Source organism: Lutjanus erythropterus, chromosome 19, assembly GCF_056507025.1.
Source record: "Lutjanus erythropterus isolate fLutEry1 chromosome 19, fLutEry1.hap2, whole genome shotgun sequence".
Lineage (NCBI taxonomy): Eukaryota > Metazoa > Chordata > Actinopteri > Lutjaniformes > Lutjanidae > Lutjanus > Lutjanus erythropterus.
This window is the reverse complement of record NC_139335.1, coordinates 8,391,865-8,417,699: the sequence shown is the minus strand read 5'-3', so window position 1 is coordinate 8,417,699 and position 25,835 is coordinate 8,391,865. Positions and strand designations below refer to the sequence as shown.

Below are 25,835 nucleotides of genomic sequence, written 5' to 3'. Positions count from 1 at the left end.
ACTTTTATGCAGTCAAGTCCAGGGTTTTGAAAGGACAGCTTTCAAATTTAACTTCCTAGGGTCACTTTTGTGCTGTGTGCAGTTTTCTGGGGCTCTATTCATTTTGGCCTTGCATCTTATTTTATTTTTTTATTTTCTTATGGCACCAGTGTGATGAGCAGGAACCACTAAATGTAGCAGTTCACTTCAAAAAGTATTTTATTTACTACATTTATATGCAGTACAGTGATGATGCAGCTGAAATATAACTCAGAAGGGCTGACTGAGACGAGGATTGTTTCTGGGAAAGTGAATTATGTTATATAGTCTCTAGAAATGTATGATTCAACTTTTGCCCATGGTCTAGTGTTAGAAAAGCAAACACAAATTGCAATAAATCGTAATACTGAATACTTGTAGAACGCAATACCTTTCAAATCATATTTGGGAGGTAAGAGTCTTGTCTCTGCCCTTCTGTATACAATTTTGAATATTGTCATATTCCAAATAATAGTGGAAAATTAGCGCTCATGTATACATGACTGCACCAATATCCTGCACGACCAGAAAACAAAAGCTCCATCCTTCCACGCTCTCCCCCGCTCAACGTCCACACAACGTCTGACTCTGCTAAACAGACTGCTGACCAATCCTCCTCTCATCTCCCAACGCCTTTTGATGATGCGCCTATTATTCACAGATAACGTGTGTCTGTGTGATGCGGTGTGACACGTCCATATCTGCTGTCACCCCCGGCGTGACGTCCACTGAGAAATTGGGTGAAAACTATGGCCGATCCTCATTCCACGGGAAATTATACACGGATCTCACCCCTGCACACAAAGATAAGTCATGGAGAAGATTAATGTGGCCTCGACCCATCTTTGTCCTTCATTCTCGCTCCGATCTCATCAGTCTATGTATGATCCTCCCCCTATTTTTATTCCTCAGTCCATCTCCTTTGTCTTTTTGGGTCTATGCAACAGCTTCTTCTCCTCCAATCATGCCTCTGCTTTCTTTCCCCACCCACACTCCCATCTCTCTGTGCTCCTTTTTCATTCATTCATATTTTACTGCCTCAACAGCAACAGAAAGAGTCGTCCCATAGAGCTGGGGCTCTTCCTCATTATAATCTTTCTCTCAGCTTCTATTTGCATTCCTCTAGCTTTCCTTCCTCTGGGGATTTTACTTTTATCTCTTCCTCTTTCACCCTGCACTCCTCCCTCCTTCTCTCTCTGTGTTGGTGCCTTCCTGTCTCTTTCTTTTTTTTTCCTCGTTCATGTGCGCCTCATTGCTCTCCCTCTCCTCCTCCCCAATTCGCTCTCTCCGGTTTCTTTATTTCTCCCTCTCTCTCTGTCTTGTTTCCTTCTGTTTCCCCCCGCAAAGTCTTGTAATGAGGTGTGACAAACCTCTACCCTGCTGCCATAGCAATAGGGTTCCCGTAGCAACGCAGCGGCAATGATGGTGAGAGGTTAGATGGCCACAGCTCTCCATAAACAACTTCAACTTCCTTTCACTGACACAAATGCTCACTAACATTACAAAACAATAACAATGGCACACAAGCATCATAGTGCATGACGCTTATTTTTTTATATTCAGAGCGGCGGGCTTTTGTTGTCAGGATAACTTGTTGTTAGTGCCACACCGAGTGGCGATGAGTTCGTCTCTGGTTGTGCTGAAGCCATATTTCATTTTATATTACACATCATAATTTAAAAGATGGGTGGGGAAAAATAAACAACTGAGTCTTAGATGCATTTTAATTCTCTCTAGAAATATTATGTCCAGATGCATCATGAAATTTAAAACCTAATTCCCAACAATATGAACGCCTGTAAGAATTTGTAAGACCAGGCTGGTTAGTGAAATGTGACGGATGTGAACATGTTTGTCATCTAGGTTGCTTCTTGAGTTTTGGTGAGGATGGCTGAGTGTGAGAAACTATCTGAACAAGAGCCACACTGTAACATAACAATTAACTTAAAGCTAAGTTGTTATTTGACAACCGCTGACAAATAAACCAATTTGTACAAGGGCAAGTAAAAACTGACCGCAATCTACTTCTCTTGAAAGCGTTGGGTATTTTTTTAATGAAGCCATAGTTTCCTTTTCACTGTGGTCACAGTGCTCACACAACTGCTTTAGAGAAGAGAAAGATGATGATTACAGAAATCCTTCACCATCACACACAAACCTCTTTTGTGTAAAACTCTCATTCTTAGGCTGGTGACCATGATAAACCATCACTATAATGACTGTCTCCTAGTGTATGGTGGTTGTTTGTTTGTGGGGGGTGTTAGGATGTGCAATCCATGTAGAAAAACACCATCTGTCCCTCAGTTATCCCCCTCCTCATATGACCACTACCCCCACCCCAGTACTCCACAAAACCCTTTTCAGATGCACACACCCCGGTCTCATCCGCAGCGTTTGACACTGACACTCAGATAAGACTTGACACTGCCTCCTCTCTGGACAGCACTCTCCTCTGCCACATGCCGTGAAAACAAGCCTCTCCTTCAGCTTTTCCCTACAGATCCTTTCCCGTTTCCTTTCTGAGAGGGAAAGAGAGTCGCCTACCACTGTCCACATTAACACATCAGCTCCTGCAGGATCTTCTTTGTGATTAATGAGGCCAAATCTGAAGAGCTTTTCCGCTTAATGGTGCTAAAAGTTGTGGTTTTTCTGTGGGCTCTTTAGTGATCACAGTGATAGACAACTTCCTAGAATGCTATAAGGAACATACTGCAGACATCATGAATCAGAGAAGTCACATGATAATCTTTAAGTCTGCCTGTCCACCGCTTGTTTGCCACCATAAATAATAACATTTTATATCCCTATTATCTGAGCCTATGTCAAAATAATTGTTAAAACTCAGTTTGACAGTACAAAATCTCTCTGACTCTGTAGGAGCCATCTTTATTAAGGCAATAACACATGACCCAGTTCAGATGGATATTTTGGTCTGATGAGGGTTTTTTTTAAACCTAGAATATATTTAGGTCTTTGTTATTTTAGCTTCTGCAGGAACAGCCATAGTAGTGTTTTTTTCTGTGGTGACAAGTCAGACTGGTGGGGACTTTTTGAAGAAAAAAGGATCTACGGTCAGTACACTCGGGTGACCCTGCAAGAAAGTGTAAAGCAGGGGTTTCAAACTCAAAACTGTAGCTTTGTCACATATATAATGACTTATAACATGCAATCCTTCAGACATACATCACACAATACATTTTTAATGTAACTGTGCTTTAATTTAAATTGAAGGGTAGTTTAAATTGGTATATCAAAATTCTAAAATAAAATAATTTTTGACATCATGTCACAGGCCTAAAGGAGGGGGAGAGGGGGCAGAAATGGCCCCCGGGCTGCCAGTTTAAGATCCCTGGTGTACAGCAAGAAGCAGAGAAAAGACTTGTGCATCAGTGCAGGGCCACAGTACACATGGCATGGTATAATAAGCAGCACAAAATTTATTAGCCTATAATCCAGTTTGTAACCATCATAAAAAAGCACACAAATGACAGCCAGACACATTAACACTGGTGAGAGCAGCGGCGTGAAACAAGAGGGCTGTTCCACACGCTAAGAGTATTAACAGTATATCTGTCTTATTTTTAGGTGAGTCCTACCATTGATGTGTGGAAGCATAAAAAAATCCTCAGCTTAAATTTAAAGGGTAACTTTGGTATTTTTCAACCTGGACCTTATGTTTCTTGGTCCAGTGTTGAGGCAGAGCGCTGCAGACAGAAGAAACAAAAGCTGAAGTGCAAAGTAATCCCAGTGGTCAATTGCGCTCGTCAAAGTACATCAATTTAATGTGCTTGTTTTTGCTTCTGACAGGCTCAGATTCTCCTTCTAAGTGTCTGACAGCATTATGGGAAAGGATTGCCACAGAGATAGAGTAAAGTAGTTTTTGTTTAACCAGAAACAGCCGCAATATCACTTTGTTCAAAGCAACTACACTCCACTGACAACAGTAATTTTACCTCTGGTCTACTGTCGCCTTAATTGGTTAGTTTGTTTGTGTTATTGTGTGACTTTTGATTTAACAATGAGTTAAAAACCAATTAAGGCAGATTCAGACCAGAGAGGTAAAATGACTTTTTGTCAAAGGAGTCCGCTTGCTTTGAACAGTGTGATATAGCATTGGTTTCTAATTAAACAAAACTTTTCTCTGTACTGATCCTTTTCATACTGTGGTTAGACACTTATAATAACAACCTGAGCCTGTCAGTGGCAAAAACAAGCACTTTTACTGGACGTACTTTGACATTGTGCAGTTGCCTGCAGGGATCACATTACAGCTCTGTCTCATTACTGCTGGCTGCAGCAATCCCGCTCAATACTGGACCAATTTCAAAATTGTTGTCCCCTTTAACCCTTTAACCAACCAATTGCAGACAGTCTGATGGAGGCACTTCATTTTTGGTCTTCACAGATGAAACGTGGTCAGGCTTAGTTACCATAAAAATATGCTGTTTTCCAGACTAACCAGATTCTTATGAGACTAAACTTCAGGCTGAGCTAAAACTCAAGGTTAGGCTGAATTGCACTACTCAAAACACAGTCCTTTCTCCAGACTTCTGCCAGACTGTTTACACTGAAAAGGTAAATGGGCTTATAACTAGTGTGTAAGGTCATTTGTGCTGCAATGCTTTCTTACATAACTAGCATTTTTGTTCCAACTTCCGATAAAAGGAAATGGACAGTGTTGCAAAACTGATTTAAGCAATGCCCTATTTGATAGTTCCAGACTGCATTACCTTCTAATTTAATTTAAGGGGTGCTAGTATTCCAGAATATTTCAGTTGGATCTGATTGAACAGGGAAAGTGGTCTCTCCTTCCACACTTGACTGGGACCCAAACAATCAGTAACTGAAACAACATTCTTGTTTCAGGGGCGCTCATCTCTGGGGCTGTGTACCACTAAAGTGGACCTGGCAAGGCAGCGCTTCCTTTTTTCTTGACAATAACTTTTGCCTCCATAACATTCTACTTATCATACCAGCACATGACCATGGACCTTCCTGCCCTCTCCTCAAGTCTCTTACTTATCCATTGTGAATTAATTTCATGCCTGACTTCTCAGGTCTGTCTTTAAGCTGTGAGCACGCAATTATCTTGAATGTTCAAACTAGGTCTGAGTAAGACTGATTATGTTATCTGAAACTTGGCTTAGTGAAAGTATTTACTCCCAGATCAATTTTTAGGGTTAACTCAAGTCAAGCTTTTCAAATTAAACAAGTCTTTTTATTGCCTCCTCTGTGGAACGATGCCAAAATGTGAACAAACTGTGTCTGTGTGCGTTTCACAGCTGGAGTTTGGGTTAGCCATGAATCCTATGAGTAGCAACAAGCACGAGAGTTACCTGGCTCTGATTCATGCTCTGCTGTTTGAGGCGTTTGTTCTCTGGAGTGTCAGCCACTAAGGTGAAGTTTGGCTTGGGGTAGTGTCTGTAAAATAAACACACAACATAGTTAAAAAAAATGTCAGTACACAGTAAACACACACAGGCAGATGCCAGCTTTTAGTCAGATTCCCACTGTGACGCTCAAGCCGAGACTCTAAGAGGGAAAAAAAAAACTGCATAACTCAAGCAGTGTGCAGTCTGTGGCCCCACAGAGAGGGCATTTGTTATTCAAGGTGGTCCTGAGGTTGAGTTAGGAGCCCCTGTAGACAAAAAGCATGTCAGTGTAACACACAATGCTCTGTCAGTGGGAGCCAAGGTAGTCTGAAAAAGAGGAAGTGCAAGCAGGGACTCTGTGTGTGTGTGTGTGGGGGGGGGGATGAGAGCCTCAAGGTTGCAGAGTTTTGGAGGCGAGCCATAGCAGGTGTGAAAGGCTTTCCATGCTTACAAAACACAGTCACATACACACTTATGCACACACACACACACACACAGGCACGGCCCTATGGGGATAACAGGAAGAGAAACGGCACACAACAGACACAGCAACAGGGTCAAAGAGACAGTGGGTGAGTGTGAATGATGTCATGGGTAGCCCCCTTCAGCAGAGCGTGAAGGCGAGTCTCTTTTCTGAATGGATTCTGGGAATTTTCTTGACAGTCGCAGACCCATAACCACCCGACCTCCTGCTGCTCAGGAGACAATGCACTGCCTGAAACAAATATAACAAACATAAATATACACAAGACGGAAAGCATAAACACCCAGACATGCACGCATGCAGCATCACTCCAAAAGCCATTCATCACACGCTTGCTTATTGATCGCCTAAACTGCTGTCAGTGCTTTGTGTGTGCAACGAAGAAGTCCACGTTTTTATACACTGGAGGCTTCTGTGCACAAGTAGCCTTCAGGTCCACAATTAATGGTGCCTGCCAGTTCAGTGTGATCCTTCAGGCAGCAGAAACACATGGCTCAAATCCAGCAGGAGAGGAAGAGCCCTTGCAGCTTATCTAACTGCTCATATGGACTGCAGTTCCCAGCCTGCCTCAGGGCGCTGGGTGACCTCAAAAATCTTCAACCGCCATCCGTGCCTCTGGGTAACCCATTTAGGCAATATGTTTACTGTTTCCTTGACAACGTGGTAAACAAACTGAATTAGAATTTGTCCTGATGTGACTATGGGATGTAGAAAAAAACTTGAACAAAAGGATTGTGGTTATTTTACATAAAGTACTGTTAAAAAAAGATATATGAGCCACTTTAAAGAAACCACAGGAATAATTTCAAAGAGTGGGAAGCGGAACGTGAATGAATCTGAACTGCAGCAGAAGTTGATTGAAGTTGGCATTTCGAGTGCTGTGATATACAACAAGCACTTGATCTCTGTGTGCTTCCACATGCAGGTTTGTGCATGCTCACACTTTTACAACTGGTGGCACTAATTTCCCTGAAGCTATCAGCAGAATTCACATGTAGTGGTTTAGGAGGTTAACAACTGAAGCTAGCCAGGCTGCGAACAAGATAATAAAACAATGCAAATTAAGCAAATCTTTTATTGTTACAAGATACCCAATCAGAGAAGCAGAGAAGATGTTTTCCTGTGCACACACACAACTGCCTTTTTCATTTCTTCATCATATATGAGCCCACTTGTCACTTAAAGTGAGCATGTGCTTAATTATACATAACTTTAAGCATTCATATAATTTATCCAACTGGTACCTACTGGACTCAATCACAATGCAAATATCAGTGCCTCATTTCAGTGCCCAAGTTGTCAGTTGAATAGTTGCCTTCTGGTGCTGTTCTTAGAGGCAACAGAAGCATAACTGCACGTGCCATTACTAGTTAACATTATGGCAGCACTCTCACCACAGCAGGTAACCTACTTTAAGATAGTAGTTACCATAAATATGGTTAAACGCAAAGCTTAATTGTGTAAAAGTGTGGCTGTATTTCACTCAAAATGAATATTGTTCATTTTAAAGTTCAGTGAGCAATGAAAAACACCTGTTCTTTAATGTCATCAACCATTATCTTTTGATTCTTTAATTTAATTAAATATGCGCTGGTATGGCTTTAAAAGTATCATTTTAGCACCGGTATCAAAAACCCAAAATGCTACCAAACTCCAACTGATGCTCTTAATATCCATTTAACAGTAATGTAATTTCTAGAATATTGATGCATCTCACAAATGCAGATCTAAATGGAAACAATCCCAACAAAAAAAAAAGCAAGAAAATATAAATGGGTTCAGCTTTTGATAAATTCACTAAGTGACTGCCATAAATTTAGCACTTCAACAGCAGTTTGTATCTCTTTCTTTTTTTGGTGGAATGTCCCTTGATCAAAGCTAGGAAACTAATAATATATGTTCATTTTTGTCCAGAGCTGGGTGTGTCTGGTTTGTGGTGCAAGTCACTTCCTTTCAAAGAGCATCACTGTGCCTGAAAAACCCTGAGCTTGTCTGAAGGAGGGGGTGTGTGTTCGAGCCACACACCCACACGCGCAGCATCTGTGTTAACAGCATTCCTGTCATCTTCAATGTGTCTTTATAAACTGTCCTTGCACTTAAGGGTCAGTAAATTGCTATACAAACACACAACAGGGTTGCAGATACAAGCTTAGTGACTCAGTGGGATCTTGTAATGTGTGTGTGTATGTGCAACCATGCTCGTGTTTTTGTGCCTGTTTGAGGCTATGAGTGAGTCACAGGAACACTCATCTCTCTGTCAGGTTGTATAACAAGGTAATAAGTCGCAGACGGGAGTGGGTGACACATGCACAAACTCAGTTGGGCCTGTGAACGCTAAAAAGGGAGTGATCAAAATGGAAGGGAGGTTCTGCTGGGGTGGAGGAGTGATGGGGCCACGCATGTGTAATCACACACACACACATACACACACTGCCTACTGTGTAGGAGGAGAGGCCTGTTTGCATAGTGGAACCAGGAGATGGTGTGGCCGGCTTGACCCTGTGAGACCTGGAAAGGTTGTAATGCATCATTCAGCAGGAGCATTTCATCTACATGTTCAGTACATTTCATCCATCTTGACAAGTTCAGCGACTGACAAAAAGTCCCATCAAAACACACACATCACAGTAGAATAGTGGACAGAGGCAGAAGAGATGAAGTAGAGCTACAAAATAAAAGTACATATGTTAGTAAGCTTCATCGCTCCTATCTTTTCTTGTAAAATGTCTGCTGTAATTGGTAACACTGATGCTGTCACATGTTTATTAGCTGGTGGAAAATTTCCTCACTGTGGCATCCTAGGATGTCACCCCTGTACAGCGACAGGCAGAATCCATTAGTTCATATATCAGATATCATTTGATATTTTACTGACAAGGCCTCCCTGCTGGCACGCTACCAACAAGCCCTTTCCCAGACTGATACAGAGGGCAGCACACTGCAAACCAGGAAGCAACCAGTCCAGCAGTCTCACGCCACACTGTCAAAGTGGTTTTAATCTCCACTTATTTATTAACAACATATCAACGTATGACCTCAAGCCATGATTCAAAATAGTGTTAAATGGATGAAAACTGACAGGCATTGTAAATGACAACACTAAATCAAGACATCGGTGACAAGTTTTAATAACACTGCAATGATGTTCAAATAAATTTGGGGTTATCAGGCATTAAAGCAGTGGCCCACCAATGGCTCCAGCCGTCTCCAGGGGAAATGAAGAATTTTTCTGTCCACTTATCTGCCCTCCTAAATCTCCCACAGTCCCCCCTGTGAGGGTAGCATCTAATCAGGGATGGGACTCTCAGGGAAGAGGTGGGTGGGAATAAAGTGAAAACAAACAACGCCATATCAATTACTATGGACAAATATAGAGGAGTAATGATAAAGCAGTTATCCCACAGAATAATAACAGAGAACGTAGCATTCCTCTCTTGAAGCGGGAGGCTCTTCCACTGATGATGTTTACTCGAACAAGGCTTGTTTTAAACAAACGGAAAGAGGCATAATAAACAGCTCTGAAGGGCTTTGCTCCTGCTGATGCGGGGAGCGGAGGGAACAGCGGAAGCAGGAGAGGGAGAAGAAGAAGCCACTTTAAATCTGTGGAAACAAAGGTGATTGTGCGACGACACCTGCTGAAGGTGGTTAATGTCTTGATGTAGATGTCTGGATCGAGGACAGGGTCACTGTGAAACATCAAACTTAGCAAAACAGGTTTTCAGAGGCAGATGTTATTAACTTTGTTATGTTAATAACAATGACAGTCAAAATCACTATATTTTATCATCCAATATAAGCTCATAATTAGACCTACGCCCAGGTGATTGTACTTATTATGACTCAATAAGCCTGGGCTTGTGTCGAGGCTGGGTGGAGCAATGCTGAGGATTTGCTGTGGTCACTAAACCCCATGCATATGAATCATAAAGGTGTTGACCTCATGGGGGTACTAAAGCCAACATGACAGTCAGGGAGATGTCAGTTAGGCACAGGCAAAACAATTGACAACACCTGAGAGGGTGTACCATCAGCGTGGGGATTTGTTTGCAAAAACCATTGTACAGTGACAAATAACATGATAACTTAAAATAATAACGTGATAATATGATACCATCTAATATCGATCACAGTGAAAAAGAGAAGAGTTTGAAATGTTAAAAGCAAAAAAGCAATATAATGCAAATGATAAAAATAATGATTCCATTTAGCTCACTGTCATGTTGTGAATGAAACAAAGACATTATTAATGTTACGATTAACACATCTGCTTTTCCTACTATATCAATGCAAAATGTCTGTTGTAAAAAAAAACCTTGGCATGATTTTCCAAGCTTACGTGTGAGGACAGATGCACAAGTTCATCTGTGAGCTGAATTTAGTCCAGAAAAAAAGATCAATGCATTTGGTTAGCGTGGAAATTATTTGCATGTATGTTGAGTTTTTCCCTATCAGACCTACCAAGTGATAATGTTTTTGCTTGTTTTATTTTTTCAGGTTAATATGCGACCTTTCATGGAGCTGGAAACCTTATTCTAATTATCCAGAATTTTATGAATCCATTTCATGAATATACAGAATCAGAAAAAGGTGAAAATTTTGAGGAAAACTAGGGAAACTACTGAAGCTCTTTAAAGTTTTCAAATCGGTCACACCCAGTCAGTGCTTGTTGGCTAGATGAAAGGATCTGAACTTTCTGATGAGGGACATTTTAATGGTCCTTTGTGGCAACAAAACTACTCCAGCACAAAAATTTGATGAATACAGCAGGACAAAATCAAAAATTTGCTTTGTGTTCAATCTGAAAGCACCATTAGGTTCCACCAGTAGCAGGACAAGAAAAAAAAGTGTTCTTTTCTTTAAAAAACTGGCAGCTTTTCCTCATGTACAAGAGGGATTTTCTCCAAACTTAGCACAACTGTCCCTGGTATTAATCATAAAGAAGCAATGTTCTATAGAAAACAGCTGACCAAAAGCTAGTGTGAGTGTACTCCGTAGGTTTTCCACTGGGTTAAGGATAACAATGCTATCATGACGTGTTGATTTATCTGTCTGGCAATAAAGAGGCAGTTGAGGAAAAATGCAAAAGAGCTTGTCAGAACACGAAGCAACGCCCTCCCTCTGCATGCAACTCTCACACACAGAGACGGAGGAGGAGAAAATCATTAGAAGTAATGGCAGAGGGGGATTCCACGGATTCCTGATGAGCCTTGAGTGAGTGAGTCTGTGCCGAAGCGTGAGTGGACATGCTAGTTTTCAGAGTGGCCGCCTGTGTCACTGTGGAGGAACTTTAGGAATTTCCTTTGTTGATACCCCCCCTCCCTCGCTTTCCCCACTGAGGAGGAGGGGGGAGGCACTTTCCCACACCACATATAGGCCTTTTCTCTTAGGGGGGAGCTGGAATAGTCACTGATAAACAGCAGAGGAGGGAGAGAGGGGCCTTAGTTGGGTTGCAACATGAATACACACACATTTAGAGAGTCCAATTTCCGTTTGTGGACAGATTAAACACTGCTGTCAGTGTATTTGGGATGCAGGCTGAACCAGCTGAGTGTGAAAACATGGGACACACACACACAAAAAGATGAGTTAGGGACAACTTACGCATTGCAGTATGGTCTCTTCTCGAAGCCTTTGTAATTCTTCATGTTTAGAGTCATTTTGCAGACCTCGCAGCTGAAGCATCCTTTATGCCAGTACTGTCAGAAACAGAACAGAAGACAGAAAGAATGATGAGGAGGGTGATACTTGAGAAGTCTACTTCACCATTCTCTCGCTCCAGCCTACAGCACACAAACACACGCACAAAAAAAAAAAAAATCCACACACCAACTTGCACAGGAAAGCTAATTGAATGAGTAAGGTCAGAAGTACTTTTCATTCCCTTGAGGTTCCCAGGGACAAGAGGTGGAGACAGACAGAAAGAACAGAGACTGACAAACACAGCAGTTTGTGTATGCTGGTTCTGAACAGTTACAAAGAAAACAACATCCCTATAGAGCTACATGTTGGTGTGAGCAATGAGGAAGAGCTGTTAAGTTGTTCAAGTGATGTATTTTTGCCGCTTAATCTGATGCAACTTTTACTTGCCCCTGCACAAATAAGCATATTTATTAGCAGTTTCAAAATAAAAACAAAGACTTAAGTTAACTGTCATGTTACTATATTAGACATTGTGCAGTAAAATGGTCCCTGTCAGTGCTTTACTATAATATCTGATGTTTTAGGATTAGTATTCCTGCTGCATTAATATATATATTGCATTTTATTGCTGTACATCATTTCAAATGAATAATGATTAATAGCTGTTTGCCTATAAAATGTCAGAAAATGGTGAAAAATGTTTATCATTGTTTCCCCGATGCCCTCAAAATGATGATGTCCTCAAATGCCTCAAATGCCAGACAGAAAGAATAGTGACTGTTAAGCTGTGTGAAAAAAAAAAGAAAAGTGAAGCACTGTGGAAACAGCAGTTTGTGCATGCTTGCTCTGAACGGTTACAAAGAAACCAACATCCCCTTTTGATAGAAAATTGTATGGTTGCTATTTATAAGTAGATGGAGCTTGACGTGCTGGTGTGAGCGGTGGGGAAGAGCTGCAAAGTTGTTATAGTGATTGACAAGTATGCTTTTTTGTCGTTTAATCTGATGCAATCATTTTTCACACCTCTGACAGGGTTAGGCATTTTTTTGTTTGTTTGTTTGTTTTCATGGTTTCACCAGGTCATGCAAGTTGGTCAGAAATCTACTTGCCCAAAGTCATTTTTTACTTTTACAAACTGGCTTATTTATGAGGAGTTGTCAAATAACAACAAAGACTTGAGTTAATTGTCATGTTTTATCTAAGGCTGCAATGTCTATATAATATCAGAAAATAGTGAAAAATGTCCACCCCAGTTTTGCAAAGTCTAAGATGACGTGATAAAATGTAATTTTGTCAATCTCAAATCCAAAAATATTAATTTTAATATGATAACTGAAGAAAGTCTGGAAATTTCCATATTTGAGAGGCTGAAAACAGCAATTTCTGCCATTTTTGAATGAAAAATTACTTTAAAGTTCAATCAATAATCAAAATAGTTTACCAGTGTAATTCTTTTTGTTAGATTTACTGGCCCAACATTGTATTTTACTTGCCCCAAACAAGTGAACGATCCTTAACGCTGAGCCCTGTATGAGCTCAGATACATGTGTGCAAATCATTTTTTGTTTTCTACATATGCAGCAACAGAAGCTGTTTTCAGTTGGTGCTGCAGGGACTGTGCGTGGTCTGAAAGCCACCTTTTTGACTCTCTTTCTGTCTGTCTGCTCATCTCTGCAGGGCTGCATGTTTCTGAAGGTTCTTCATCCAGCTTCATAAGAGGCCGAGCCTCTATCTCCCTCACCACCCTTTCTCCCTTACTCACACCCACCCGCCCTCTCGCCTCCTTCGCTTTTCTCTCCTGGCACTGGGATGATCTGCGGCCTGGGGGTTCAAAGAGGGATCGAGGCAGGGAGGATCGGAGCAAACTGGAAGGAGGGAGGAAACATGAAAGGAAGGAGCTGGAGAGAGCATGAGGAAGAGAACGAGCAGGGGAGGGGTGGGCAAGGGAAGAGAAAACGCCAGAGAATGAAGCAACGATCTGGCTGCTCCCGCTATCGTCAGGGGAAGGGAGGGAGGAGTGCAAAGACACGGAGAGAGCAAGAAAGAATGGGAGGGAATGAAAAAGGGAGTCCTTATTAACATGGCCTCAGGGCGCTCTGTCATCCCTCTTGTTCTGTCTCCCACTTCTTATCACTTTCTACACCAATTGCCCACACACAAAAACACTAATATTCCAAACAAACAGCACAGAAAAGATGATTCAAAACAGAGGATAAAACTGCAGAAACACATCAAAGTGCAACATCACTTTCTGAATGTTTCACTCACAAACACACGCACAATTCAGGTTCGACTCCACGCAGTCTTCTCAGGATAAGAGCATGTGTTACTGACAGAAAAATCCATCAAGTCCCTGTGTGCAGTGATACAGTTTGATAATAAAGCATGTGTTACAGCACTGATAAACAGCTGGCAATAAATCATCAGGATGTTTACTGTCTGTGAGAGCTGCAGATGGACAGTAGACACTTAAGGCTGCAACTAAAAATTATTTTCACTGTCCACCATTTTCTTGATTAATCGACTAGTTGTTTGGTCCAGAAAATGTCAGAAAATTGTGAATTATGCCAATAAGTGTTTCCCAAACCTCAAGATGGCATCCACAAATATCTTTGTTTGTCCACAACCCAAAGATATTCAGTTTACAAAAATAAAGAAACAACAAAAATTTTTGCATTTAAGAAGCTACACTCTGAGCTTTTTGACCTTCTTTTCTTAAAAATGGACTCAAACTGATAAATTGATTATCAATGTAGTTAGCAAATAATTTAATAATCAGTTAATAATTGATTATGATGAACTGGAGTCAGGGCTAAACAATAAGGATCTCTTGCTCAGGGCACGTAAAATGACACGTCAGGCAAGTAAACCTGGCGACTCACTTGACCAACCAGCCAAGTGGTTAAAAAAGGAATTGAACTATAATTGCTTAATGGTTAAAGTAATTTTTTCATGCAAAAATGGCAGCAAATGCTGCTTCCAATCTCTCAAATATGCAGATTTCCTGCTTTTCTCAGTTTATCACATTAAACTAATTATCTTTGGGTTTTAGGCTGACAAAAGCGTGACATTTAAAGACGTCACATAGGACTTTGAAAGACTGGGATGGACCTTTTTAATAGATTAGTTGTTTGGGTCCGTAAAATGTCAGAAAATGGTGAAAAAAAGCTCAAATGACGTCCTCAAATGTCTTGTTTTGTCCACAACCCAAAGATTTTCAGTTTACTGTCATAAAGGGGTAAACAAACTACCAGAATATGTTCAGATTTAAGAAGCTAAAATCACTGAATTTTTTCCTTTTTTTTCTTGTATGTATCAGTGTATGGAAAAATGACCAAACACACAGCACAACAAGCATTTCATTTCCTTCCTTTATCGATCAAGAATATGGCTTCAGGCTGGTTTTAAGAACAGTCCTGTCTGTATGTAACAGACCACCCATGGTTGTAAGTGATGACAGCAAGAAAGTGTATGTGTGTGTTTGACATGGGTGCTTGTAGCTGTGGGCCAGCAATATTGAACTAAAGGGGTACAAAAGAGGAGGCTCACAGTGGAAATGGAGCCTGGGCTCTGTTAAGGGGAGCTGTGATCCACAGCCAAACACACTCGGCCAAGCCTTCAGATGCAGACTCCTTATCCCACTACAACGCAATTGGGGCTTGAGGGAGTTGCAGATGGACACATCATGTTGCTCTTTCCATTGCACTCCCTCTGTATTGTTCTGGCTAGAACTGCAATGGCAAATCCCTTTACAAACAACAGCATAGTGCAGGCAGATTCCATTTCCTCCAGCTTCAGCTGATTTGCAGCTGTGGTGGCTGCCATCTTTACATGCATACCGTCTGGTTCATCTGCTCACAGACCAGCAAGTGCGACATTATCCACCAACTATTGTTATTCCCTTCTCATGTCATCCAGGGATCAACAAAGTGTGACCTAAAAGAGAAGTACGGAGCTATCTGCATTGCTGGTTGTTTTTTGGTGACAATCCAGCAATTTCTGTCTTTTTATTCTGTTTATTGCCTAAGGGGAACAAGCAGAGTGACTGTTCAGGGACTCTTGATTCAGCAATACAGTACACACCCACTGAGCTGAAGAATAAGTGAGAGGACAACAGCCAGAATATTTTGACATCTAACACGGTGAAATAAGGATTTATCTCAACCAAACCAGAGTTGGTGATTTTTAGAACAGTGGGAAGACTAATCATGGTGATTTTGATGAGTTTCATTTTGTTTTTCTGTTAAGTTTGACTGAAGGGTGTTTTATGATAAGTTAACAAGGCAATTAAGTGCATCTTAGTTTGACAAAACTGAACTACGGAAGGTGATCGGTTGTAATTTTCTGTTTAATAAGAAAATTGGTGTAAGACTATTTCCTTTGACATTTTGTGCGTTTGTTAAAATTTGGACATAGCAAACAGATGTAATGTACTTAATGAAGCAAACACAAATCTCCCAGCTGAAACTCCTACAGAGAAGTGTGAATGCAAATACAGTTGGGGGAGAAAGGTGAAAATATCAGCTGAGCATGGACTTTGATACTTAGGTTGTTTCCCAGAGTAAATATTGACCTTGGATCTATTCCAGAAAAGAAGCCTGCTGAAGCCAACTGTTTAGCAAACTATTTCTAAACCTCGCCCAACCTGCTAACCCACATTTCACCAGGACAAACTTCGTCCCCCGCCCCACTTCACATGGAGAACATTACCCTCTCAGGTCAACGGGGGTCCTGCTCAAACTGAACCTCTTGGAAGAACAAATAAAAAGCAGACCGTTCTAAATATGGATGCTAAAATGTAGGCCTGTGATGGTATGGATTTTTTCTTACCACGGTGACAAAGCAATATATTGTATTGTGTTGCTGCTGACAGCAACCTGGCAATCCTAAGATGCCTTAGGTTGAATCTGTTGACCAATCAGAGGCTTTGTTCCGGAGATTCAAGATTCAAGCGCTAATCTCAACATTAGACCGACTCTTTAAAATAACATGTTGGTAATGACCCCAACCCCACAGCAGACATCATGTGACTGTGGTATTGTGGTAATTCATTTATCTTCACAGCCATACCAAAATCACCCACTGGGTCCCACTGAGATATGATAATCCAGGCCTAATTTGGAGGTGATCAGGGCAACATGTGTCCATCTTTGCCATATTGTGCAAACACTAAAACTTAAATACATCACGGATAAATGAAAAGGAGCACCTGGTGACGTTTTTATTCAGTACGCATTTAACCACTGCAGGCATTTTCTCAAGCTGTATGGCTGCTGAATGTACATTTTTGTTTTATTCTCTTCAGCAGCGGTTGCAGTTACCCACAGATAAAATCAAATGTGCTCAGAGAGGTGCAATATAATCACAAGTGGTCACTTGAGACACTTTTGAGACGTATTCTAGTACCACCCATCCTATCTGAACCTAAACTCAATCTGAATACACAGCATCTCGTTAGAATATATTAAGTCTTAGAATCATATATTAGGTCCAGGATTAAGACAGATAGATGTCAAAAGAGAAAGGAAGGGACAAACGGAGATATAGGGGTGGGAAACATCCCAAATGTGTATCAGAGAGGCCATGCAGCAGTTAGCCTTGTCCAGCTCCAGGAAAACCTGGCTCTCTGGTGCCAAGGCGGGATCTGGCAGTCAGCTGGAAAATGAGGACACTGCAGAGACGGAGCCCTAGAAATAAAACACCCATAAAAAAAAAAGAAAGAAAACAGCACTGTCTCCCTGCATCAGCACAGCTCAGGGGCACATGTGTACGCGTGCCTATATGTGTATGCACATGTGTGTAGTACTGTATGTAGGTTATATGTCTCAGTGCATGATGCATGTGTGTCAGCAGGGATCCAAGGCTCCAGTCAAGAGCAAAAATGCTCAGTCAGCCTCACAGACCCCTCTGGGTGAGAACCAAATGCAAGTTGGCCCGGACAAAAACCCTGGAGCTATCCGGGAGGCCACAGCTTCAGACACCATGTATGCACACACGGGGGGGTCGGGTCAGCGAGAGTCTGACCAGGAGCGTGCTCTCACATACTAACTACAGCCAATTTAGTGACTGGCTCATAGAGCGGACAAATTTACCAGGACTGGGCTGTTGTAATTTTCTGGTGCTTTTACTGTGATGCAGCCTTTTAAACCAGGAAACTCTTACGCCACATCACAATATAACAATATCTAAAATCTAATATCTAGTCTCAAATCACAATATTGATATTATATTGATATATTGGCCATTCATATCACTTATCTGTTTTATTGCATACCACATTTCCTCAAGTAGTGATAAGCAGGGTGGAATAACAGCTATAAAGCAGCTGTCAGCAACAAGAATCCTTTAATGACATTTAAACCTGCTACAATAAGTTTTTATTAACTTCATATAGAAGCTGCAACAGTTAATCAAATAATTGATTAGTCGCCAACTATTTTGATAACTGATTAATCATTTTGAGTAATCTTAACAAAAAATAGTCAATATTTTCAGATTCCAGCTTTTTAAATGTGAATACTTTGTTTCTTTACTCCTGAATGTCTTTGATTTGTGGGCAAAACTAGACATTCAAGAACGTCATATTGAAATCTGGGAAATACTGACCGACATCTTCCACCCATTTTCTGACATTTTGTAAACCAAACAACTAATCAAGAAAATAACGAACAGATTAATCGCAAAGGAAAATAATCGTTAGTTGTAGCCCGACTCTATATGACCTACATAAGCAAACAAGGTCATCCGCAAAATGAGGTACTATTTCCGTATAGTTACTCTTAATGTCTGCCACCGGGTTGGAATCTCCATGAAATCAGATGAAACAAGCCTGTGTTTACATTTTCCCAGGCAGAGTTATACAGTGAATAGTATGTTTGCCAGTTAAAAAGAGGGAGGAGGAGATTTTTATTTAGATAAATTTATTTGTGGCGTTTATTTTGTAGTTATGCCAGAGGAAAGACTGCCTTTGTCCACAGAGGCCTCAAATCAACACAGTATGAAAGTTCCTTGTAGCAGCTGTAACAAGGAACAACAACTTTAAAATGCAGTAGTAGCTAAATACAGCTGGGGGCAAGAAATTTAACAGCCACCTCACTAACAATTAGAACTATTAACCAGCACAATAATGAAAATTACCAAAATAAGCCACCATGTTTGGAACAAAACAAACTTGTTCCAAACAAACTTGTTCAAAACAAACTTCACAGACTGCATGATGGAAAATGTGGAGCGTCACTGAAGACAATATTTTAGTATGATCTGCTCCCATTTGCCCCGTTAAAGTTACTGCATGATGCTCTTGAAACAAACTCACTTCTTTCTTCATCTGTTTCAAATTGGAAGGCCTCAAGCATTTCAGTGGACAATGAAAGTTTGTTATGAAGTGGTGAGAATCGGTTACACACAAATTCGATTATTGCCGTGATGTACTTTTGCAGGGTTCAACAATAATGTGTGATTTTTCACTTGCCTGGTCGGACACGTGGGTCGGAAATCTTCTTGCCTTGAGTCAATTTTGACTTGAACCTGAACAAATTCTTATATTAAACAGCACTTAACCAAATAACAACAAAGACTGAAGTTAACTGGCATATTTAATCCATGACAATGTCAGAAAATACTGAAAATTGTCCATCCCAGTATTGCAAAGTCCAAAGTGATGTCTTCACATGTCTTGTTTGTCTAAAACCCAAAGATATTCAGTTTAATATGATAATAAATGAAGGAAACACAAAATCTCCATATTTGAGGTGCTGAAAACTTGAAACTTGCTATAGCAATTCAATTTGATTACCAAAGTAGCTTTTTTACCACTTGCCCAGTTGGTCAAGTGAATTGCCAGCATTTCACTTGCCCCTGGCAAGTGGGAAACCCTTATTGTTAAGCCCTGCTCTTATAATAACATAAATACATTTCATACACAATATAAATTCATGGTTTGCTGTGCTCTTAATCAGTTTATAAACGTAAATGATAGGGCAGTTCATGGTGTATTTTTGTATATTTGGGTCCCGGGGAGACACTAAATTTCTCTTTTTGGTTTTGAGATGAAAAAGTTTGGGAAACCCTGAGTCTACGCTGATTAGATGAGGATTTCAGACAAAGTCATTTTATTTTTAGATTGGAATAAAGTCTGCTCAATCTATAGACCGTGTTTAATGGGTTTTCACAGTCCAGTCTTCTGGTAATCACCAAATTAAGCATCAGAGTAATTTATCGCCTTGTAACGCTGAAGGACATCCCTCGGGACGCTGATGAAATGTTTCATAACTCTCCGTCAAATCAGGGCCAATTACCTTTGTTTTAAACCACTTTGTTTTATGATTTTATTGGATGATCACACCCACAATTTTACAGATGTTTTGACAGCCTTTTGACTCGTATTTACTTTAAACCAATAGTGGTCAAATAAATCAAAAACACCAGCACAAACACACATAGTGGGGCATTACAGCAGCTTACTCTGACTACTGACTACTCGTGCGTAAGATGGTACATGCCTAAAGACAAAGTGCCCACATCTGGCTGGTGCTGCTAATAGAGAAAATTCTAACTCATTAAAGCACACTGGTTAATTATTAGCCTAACCTGATGCCATTAATTTTTACCCAAGCCGAGGGCTTAGTCGCTGGCAGCAGGCAGACAGTGATTCGAACAGACATACTATGCTAGAGTAGAGTACTTAAGCACTTAACACACTTTCCAAACCACTCCGGACTCTGATGTGCACTTAGTAATATACACATACTGCCGCTGCAGCAACGAGACATTCAAAAAAAGCAAAACAATCCCAGCAAAGAGGCTGACAGATGAGGACAGTAAAGGTGAAATAGTGAACACTTATGCCTTGTCATAAGCCATGTTACTGTCATTTTGAACGGCTTATATCGGACAAACCTGTCTCTTCTCTTTCCTTTCTATGAATTCTACTTCAGGCAGTAAAACTGTAATAGCTTGTGAAGGGAAAATAACACGTTGGATTAGTTCCCTTTCCTGAGAAGGAGAAGTACCTGTCCAGTCAGAATGGAGTCAACACCTCAGGTGATTTTGACTGTATTGAGGCTGTTTGTGACTGCGAGTCATCAGAGGGAGGTGACTGGGCTGGTGGCTGGACAACTACTTCACCTCTTGTGGCATTTGGACAACATGAATCAGCTCCCAGAATAATCTGACTAAATATAGGCGAGGCGGCAGACAAATTCCTCTAAAACTGGGCTTAGAAGAAAAGTATTTACACTGGAACATCAGAGAGCAAATGCACACAAATGGTCCTTATTGAATCTTTGGTTTTTGGACTGACAAAACAAGACATTTAAAGACATCACCTTGAACTTTGAGAAACTGTGACGGGACATTTTTCACTATTTTCTAATATTTTATAGATGTTGCAGTTCGAGATTAAATATGACAATTAATCTCAGTCTTTGCTGTTAATTGATAACAAATAAATATAACAATTTGTACAGGGGTAAATAATAAATTGACTTTGGGCAACTTGCCCAACCAGACAAGTTTAAAAAAACAAAAAAAAAAACCCATTCATTTTAACCCTGTCGTGGTTAAAATGTGCTGAAAAGTACTGATATACATATTAACATAATTTCACCGAGTTTTATATTGAAAACACACAAAAATGACAACTACCCTAACCCTAACCCGTCCTACAATTGTTGGAAGACCCCATTGCATAAGTTACATTACACAAACTAAACAAGCTTTCCAGATGAAGAAACTCCACTGTGACTGTGAAAATAATCGGGCCTTATTTTCATCAGTAAACTTATGTCCCACTTTAACCCTTATGAAATCTTACTAATACCAATAAAAACAATCAGGTGTTTGACTATGGTTCATTGTGAAACCGGTAATCATTTCATTCCTAAATCTTAAGACTAAGGAATTTAGTGATTACATGCAGCACACCATTCTATGGGCTGGAAAAAAAAACTTTAGTGATTCCTAAGAAGACCAATTTTTAGATTTGATTTCACATGACTCAGCATGGGGTTCATGCTGTAAGCTCCTTCACACAGTAAAGAATGTACAGAGCTGCACAACTTCAGTACTGTACTCTTCTGAACTTTAACCCTCTTTTCCAGCAATTTCCTGAGATTGAGAGGCAGCAGCAAAAATTCAGGCTCACATCCTAACCAGAAACTCCACACCGGAGCCAAGTAAATCAGCAACCAATTAGCTAGCTAAATAATAACAATCGTCACAAGTCGGTCGTTACTGTGAAAGCTAGAGGACAGAACTTAAGTGTGTGTCAGATTCATCAGTGTGTGAAGCAAATGGTGTATGAAATCTGATTACTACACAGACATTTGAGATCATGTGAACCAAGAAGTGTGCAAGCACTTTTTTCTGCATAACCCAGTGGTTTTCAAACTAAGCTCCTGGTGGGTTGTAGCTTTTGTCATGTTTTTTTGGAAGTTGGAACTAGAGCCAGACAGATATCATTCAGCCCAACATTCATTAGATCCCTTGTCTTAATTGAAGTTTCTATATGTGTGTTTTTATTTATAGTCATTAAAAATACCAGTAAAAGTTTCCTGTGTCAGGGACCTGATGTCATTTAAAGCAATAAAGTTTATTGTTAAAAAAGAAATTATCCTGCCTCCATTACACATCTTTGTCACAACTGTTTGATAACCACATTTGAGGGATCACTGTAATATCTGCCAATACAGTGATTTGATTTTTTACACCCTAATATTGTTATCAGCATCAGCCCCAAAATCCAGTATCCGTCAGGCCCTAGTTGGAACAACGAGAAATAATAGGGTAAGCTATTTTGATCATAGTTTGGCCATTTATCGACTATCAAGACTTTCTAATCTTAAAACCTCTACATAAAATAAATTACTCAGGGGGGATTTTTAAAGACAAAATCCCCTCAAACTGTGGGTCAGTGGTCTAATGTGCATCTATTTGCAAGGTCTTTGGCATGAAAAATTTTAGGACATCCTGAGAAAACCAACCATAACTGTACTTAAAATTTGAAATCCTTTAAAGTTTATATATAATTTGTGAATGTGTAGTCCAAGTCCTTCCTGTAATTGATTATTTTGAGTATCGGGACAAAAGCAAGATAGCAGGATCCTTGAAACACATTGGGTATTTTGCATCAGCCAGGCAGATATGAAGGAAATAACCCCCCCAGCTGGCATTTGTCCATCCATATTTCTTTTGTTTTCACAAACAGGTTGTTTTGTTTTGAGCGAGGCTGTGACTTATTTATGAAACTCGGTGCCACGTGAAGAAGGATCATTTGTTGCATAAAAGCTGTGAAACAAGTAAATAGGCCTTGCCTCACCAGAAATCTTGCCAATATTGTATATAAACACATGAAATGTTTTGACATTACTAATGTATTCAAGAGCCAAAATACATATTCAAGAGCCACTGGCGGTGTGTGTACTTATTAAATGATGAGCTGTCAGAGCACACAAGTCAGGTTCTCACATCATTTATAGACACTGAAATACTAGGTTTACTGAAATGACTGCTGATTTACTACCTGCTAACAGGTTACACTACTTCATAATCTACGGTCTAATGGCTCACATGTCACAGTTAAATATTAATAAATCTCATGAGGAGATGCAGGAGGATTGTTTCTCCTCAGCTGCAGGTAGGGACAGGCTCTGTAATTCAGACGTACAATATGCAAACAGCGTGAGATGGTAAATACAAAGACACTCCAGCACAGATGAGTGTTTCAGTGAGAGATGAGCTTTAAGCTTTAACCAATGACTCTACACAGATCTCTCAATTTATCTTGAAAATGCACACTTCCTGAGCACCGAAACTGGCTATTAATCTTAAAGGGACACTACTCCTCAAAATCAAAAACACATATTTTCCCCTGGCCTGTAGTGCTATTCATCCATCTAGATTTTCTTTTGGTGTGAGCTGCTCTCTAGTAGAAAGAAAGTAGTTCCGGTCTATTCTACTACAAAAAGGTAATAGTTCCTACATGCAAGTGCTCACAACAAGGACTCACAACATTATTTTGAGCAACCAGGTCAAGATTTCCAGAAAGAGATGTTGCTGTTGAGTTTTTCAAAAAAAATTTCTTCGGGCACTTTAATCACCACAAGCTTAGTGTCATTACATTTGAGGAGGGCCGCAACTAATGATTATTTGCATTCTTGAATAATCTGTCAACTATTTTTTCAATTAATCAATTAGATGTTTGGTCTATAAAATGTCAGAAAAACAATAAATGTTGATCGTTGTTTCCCAAAGTACAAGGTGACGTTCCCAAGTGTCTAGTTTTGTCCACAACCTAAAGAAATTCAGTTTACTGTCACAGAGTAAAGAAACCTGAAAATATTCACATTTCATAACCTGATATCAGACAATTTGGACATTACATCTTAAAAAAATTACTCAAAACGATTAATCAATCATCAAAACGGTTGGTGATTAATTCAATTTTGGCGGGTAAACTGTCTCTTTAAGATTTAACCTCTGCACAGATATCTCAATACATCTTGCAAATTCACACTTCCTGAGTGCTGAATATGAATGTTAATCTTACAGTGACACACATACAAATGATTTCACTCCCCAAAATGTTGCATATGAACTTAAACATGACCTATTTTACAGGTACAGTTGCATATTAGGCACTGGTAAAAATATATATATTACCTTCTTGTTACAAGGTGTACTGGCTGCAGTTCAACAGCTTCCCTGAACTCAACTTACAGAAAGCTACTTTGATAGGTATGAGTCTGATACTTCAGCCAAACATGCAGCTCTCAACTCATTACTATCATCAAGCATTTTAAGAACTGAAGGGAAGCCAAACAAGGCAGAGCCGTCACCAACAAGAGCCTCAAACCAAAATTCACTTCCTGTCTTTACATGTGCTCGGCTGCCCGCTGTCTCTGGTGGGCCCAGCCCTGCTATACTGGAATGCAGCTGACAGACAAACAAACCTCTGTTACTCAGCCTCACAGAGGGATATTATAGAAGGAGGCTGTCAGGTAAAGGTATTCATCGGTGGCTGAGAATACCAATGCAGCTGAACCCTCGCTCCCCTGCCTTCACCTGAGTTAGCCTAGCATGCTGGAAAAAAAAAATCCACACCGATCTGGTCTCGGCTGCTTTGAACAAACTAGAATGGCAGTGTGCGCGCGTGTGTGTGTGTGACAGAGAGGGAAAAGGCGAGGTTGTTTTGGCGTGTCTGAAGGAGTAAGCGCTGATGCGGAATGGCAGCAAAGACAGACGGCAGGCTACTCTCCTGTGCTCGGTTCAGAGCAGGGAGACGACACAGCAGGCCTCTGACAGAGCACGTTTTATGGGAGTGTCTGTCTGCTGGAATCCACTCTGCTTCAGGCCAGATTCCACAGCACATTCAGGCTGCACTTGTGGCAATTTGGTTCTCATCAATACCAGCCTTCTAACACAATAACATGACTCGTATTTTTAGGGCCGCTTGTGCATGAAGACGGGTTCTGAGGTAAATCAATTCCAGTCTGAAGCACTTTGGGAAAACATTAGTCATGGTGCATTCAGGAGCACATCCATGCAGCCGAGCAGTAATGCATCCAATCAAGAGCTGATGTTACTTGAGATAATGTGCTTTGTGTGCTCTTTACCCTCCTTCACCTTCTGTCAACCACTACAGATAAGCATGTCTCAACAGGGATTGATTTTCAATAGCAATTTCGATGTCCATTAGACAAATTATCTACTTGCCCCCAAGCCCTGCTTTGGTAAAACATATTAACATTGCTGTTATACCAAAAATTGCAGACCCCACCCACCTGTAGGTTATGTTAAGTGTCTTACATGTTGTACAGTTAGTTTGTTTTCTTCTGTGCTCTCTAGCTCTACTCATCCCTGGTTTCTCAGGTGCGCCTGGCCTGAGTGAGGTGTTAAAAACACCTTTATCATGGCAGCCATTTTAACATGAAATAGCAGCGTAAAGACAGGTTTTATCAATGATACTAATTAAGGTTCTGTTCCCAGACAGAGTCAGGGTACTGCTATTGTGGAAGCGGGCTAACTAGAGGCTAGCTAGTTTGGCTCTGATATGCTAAGCGGAGTGGGACCTTAACACTTGTTTTTTGTGTTTGTTTTACTAACTTCTATCAATATGGCTGCAGGTAAAAACATCTATTCTGCATCAGGAGAGAGGCTGGTTGTCTTATTGCCTCTCAGCCTGCGATTTTGTTACTGCTGTGTTTTGACTTTGTGCCTTATTGTTAGTGTCTTTGTTTATTGTATGTTATGGTAATAAATCCCATGCATTTGACTGTTTTAAAGGTGTCTGTCTGGGGTTGATTCGGGTCACTGTTTACTTT

At 40.5% G+C, this 25,835-nt stretch overlaps 1 protein-coding gene across 2 annotated transcripts in view; it reads right to left on the bottom strand.

Moving 5' to 3' along the window:
- Window positions 1–25,835, bottom strand: part of lasp1 (LIM and SH3 protein 1) — a 42,785-nt gene that overhangs the window by 15,477 nt on the left and 1,473 nt on the right. For both annotated transcript variants that reach the window (XM_084743504.1, XM_084743503.1), the window contains exons 2-3: window positions 11,476–11,570; window positions 5,355–5,439 (exon numbers count right to left, since the gene is read on the bottom strand). In XM_084743504.1, the coding sequence (XP_084599630.1) occupies window positions 5,355–5,439; window positions 11,476–11,570 (180 nt within the window). The remainder of the gene's footprint in view (window positions 1–5,354; window positions 5,440–11,475; window positions 11,571–25,835) is intronic.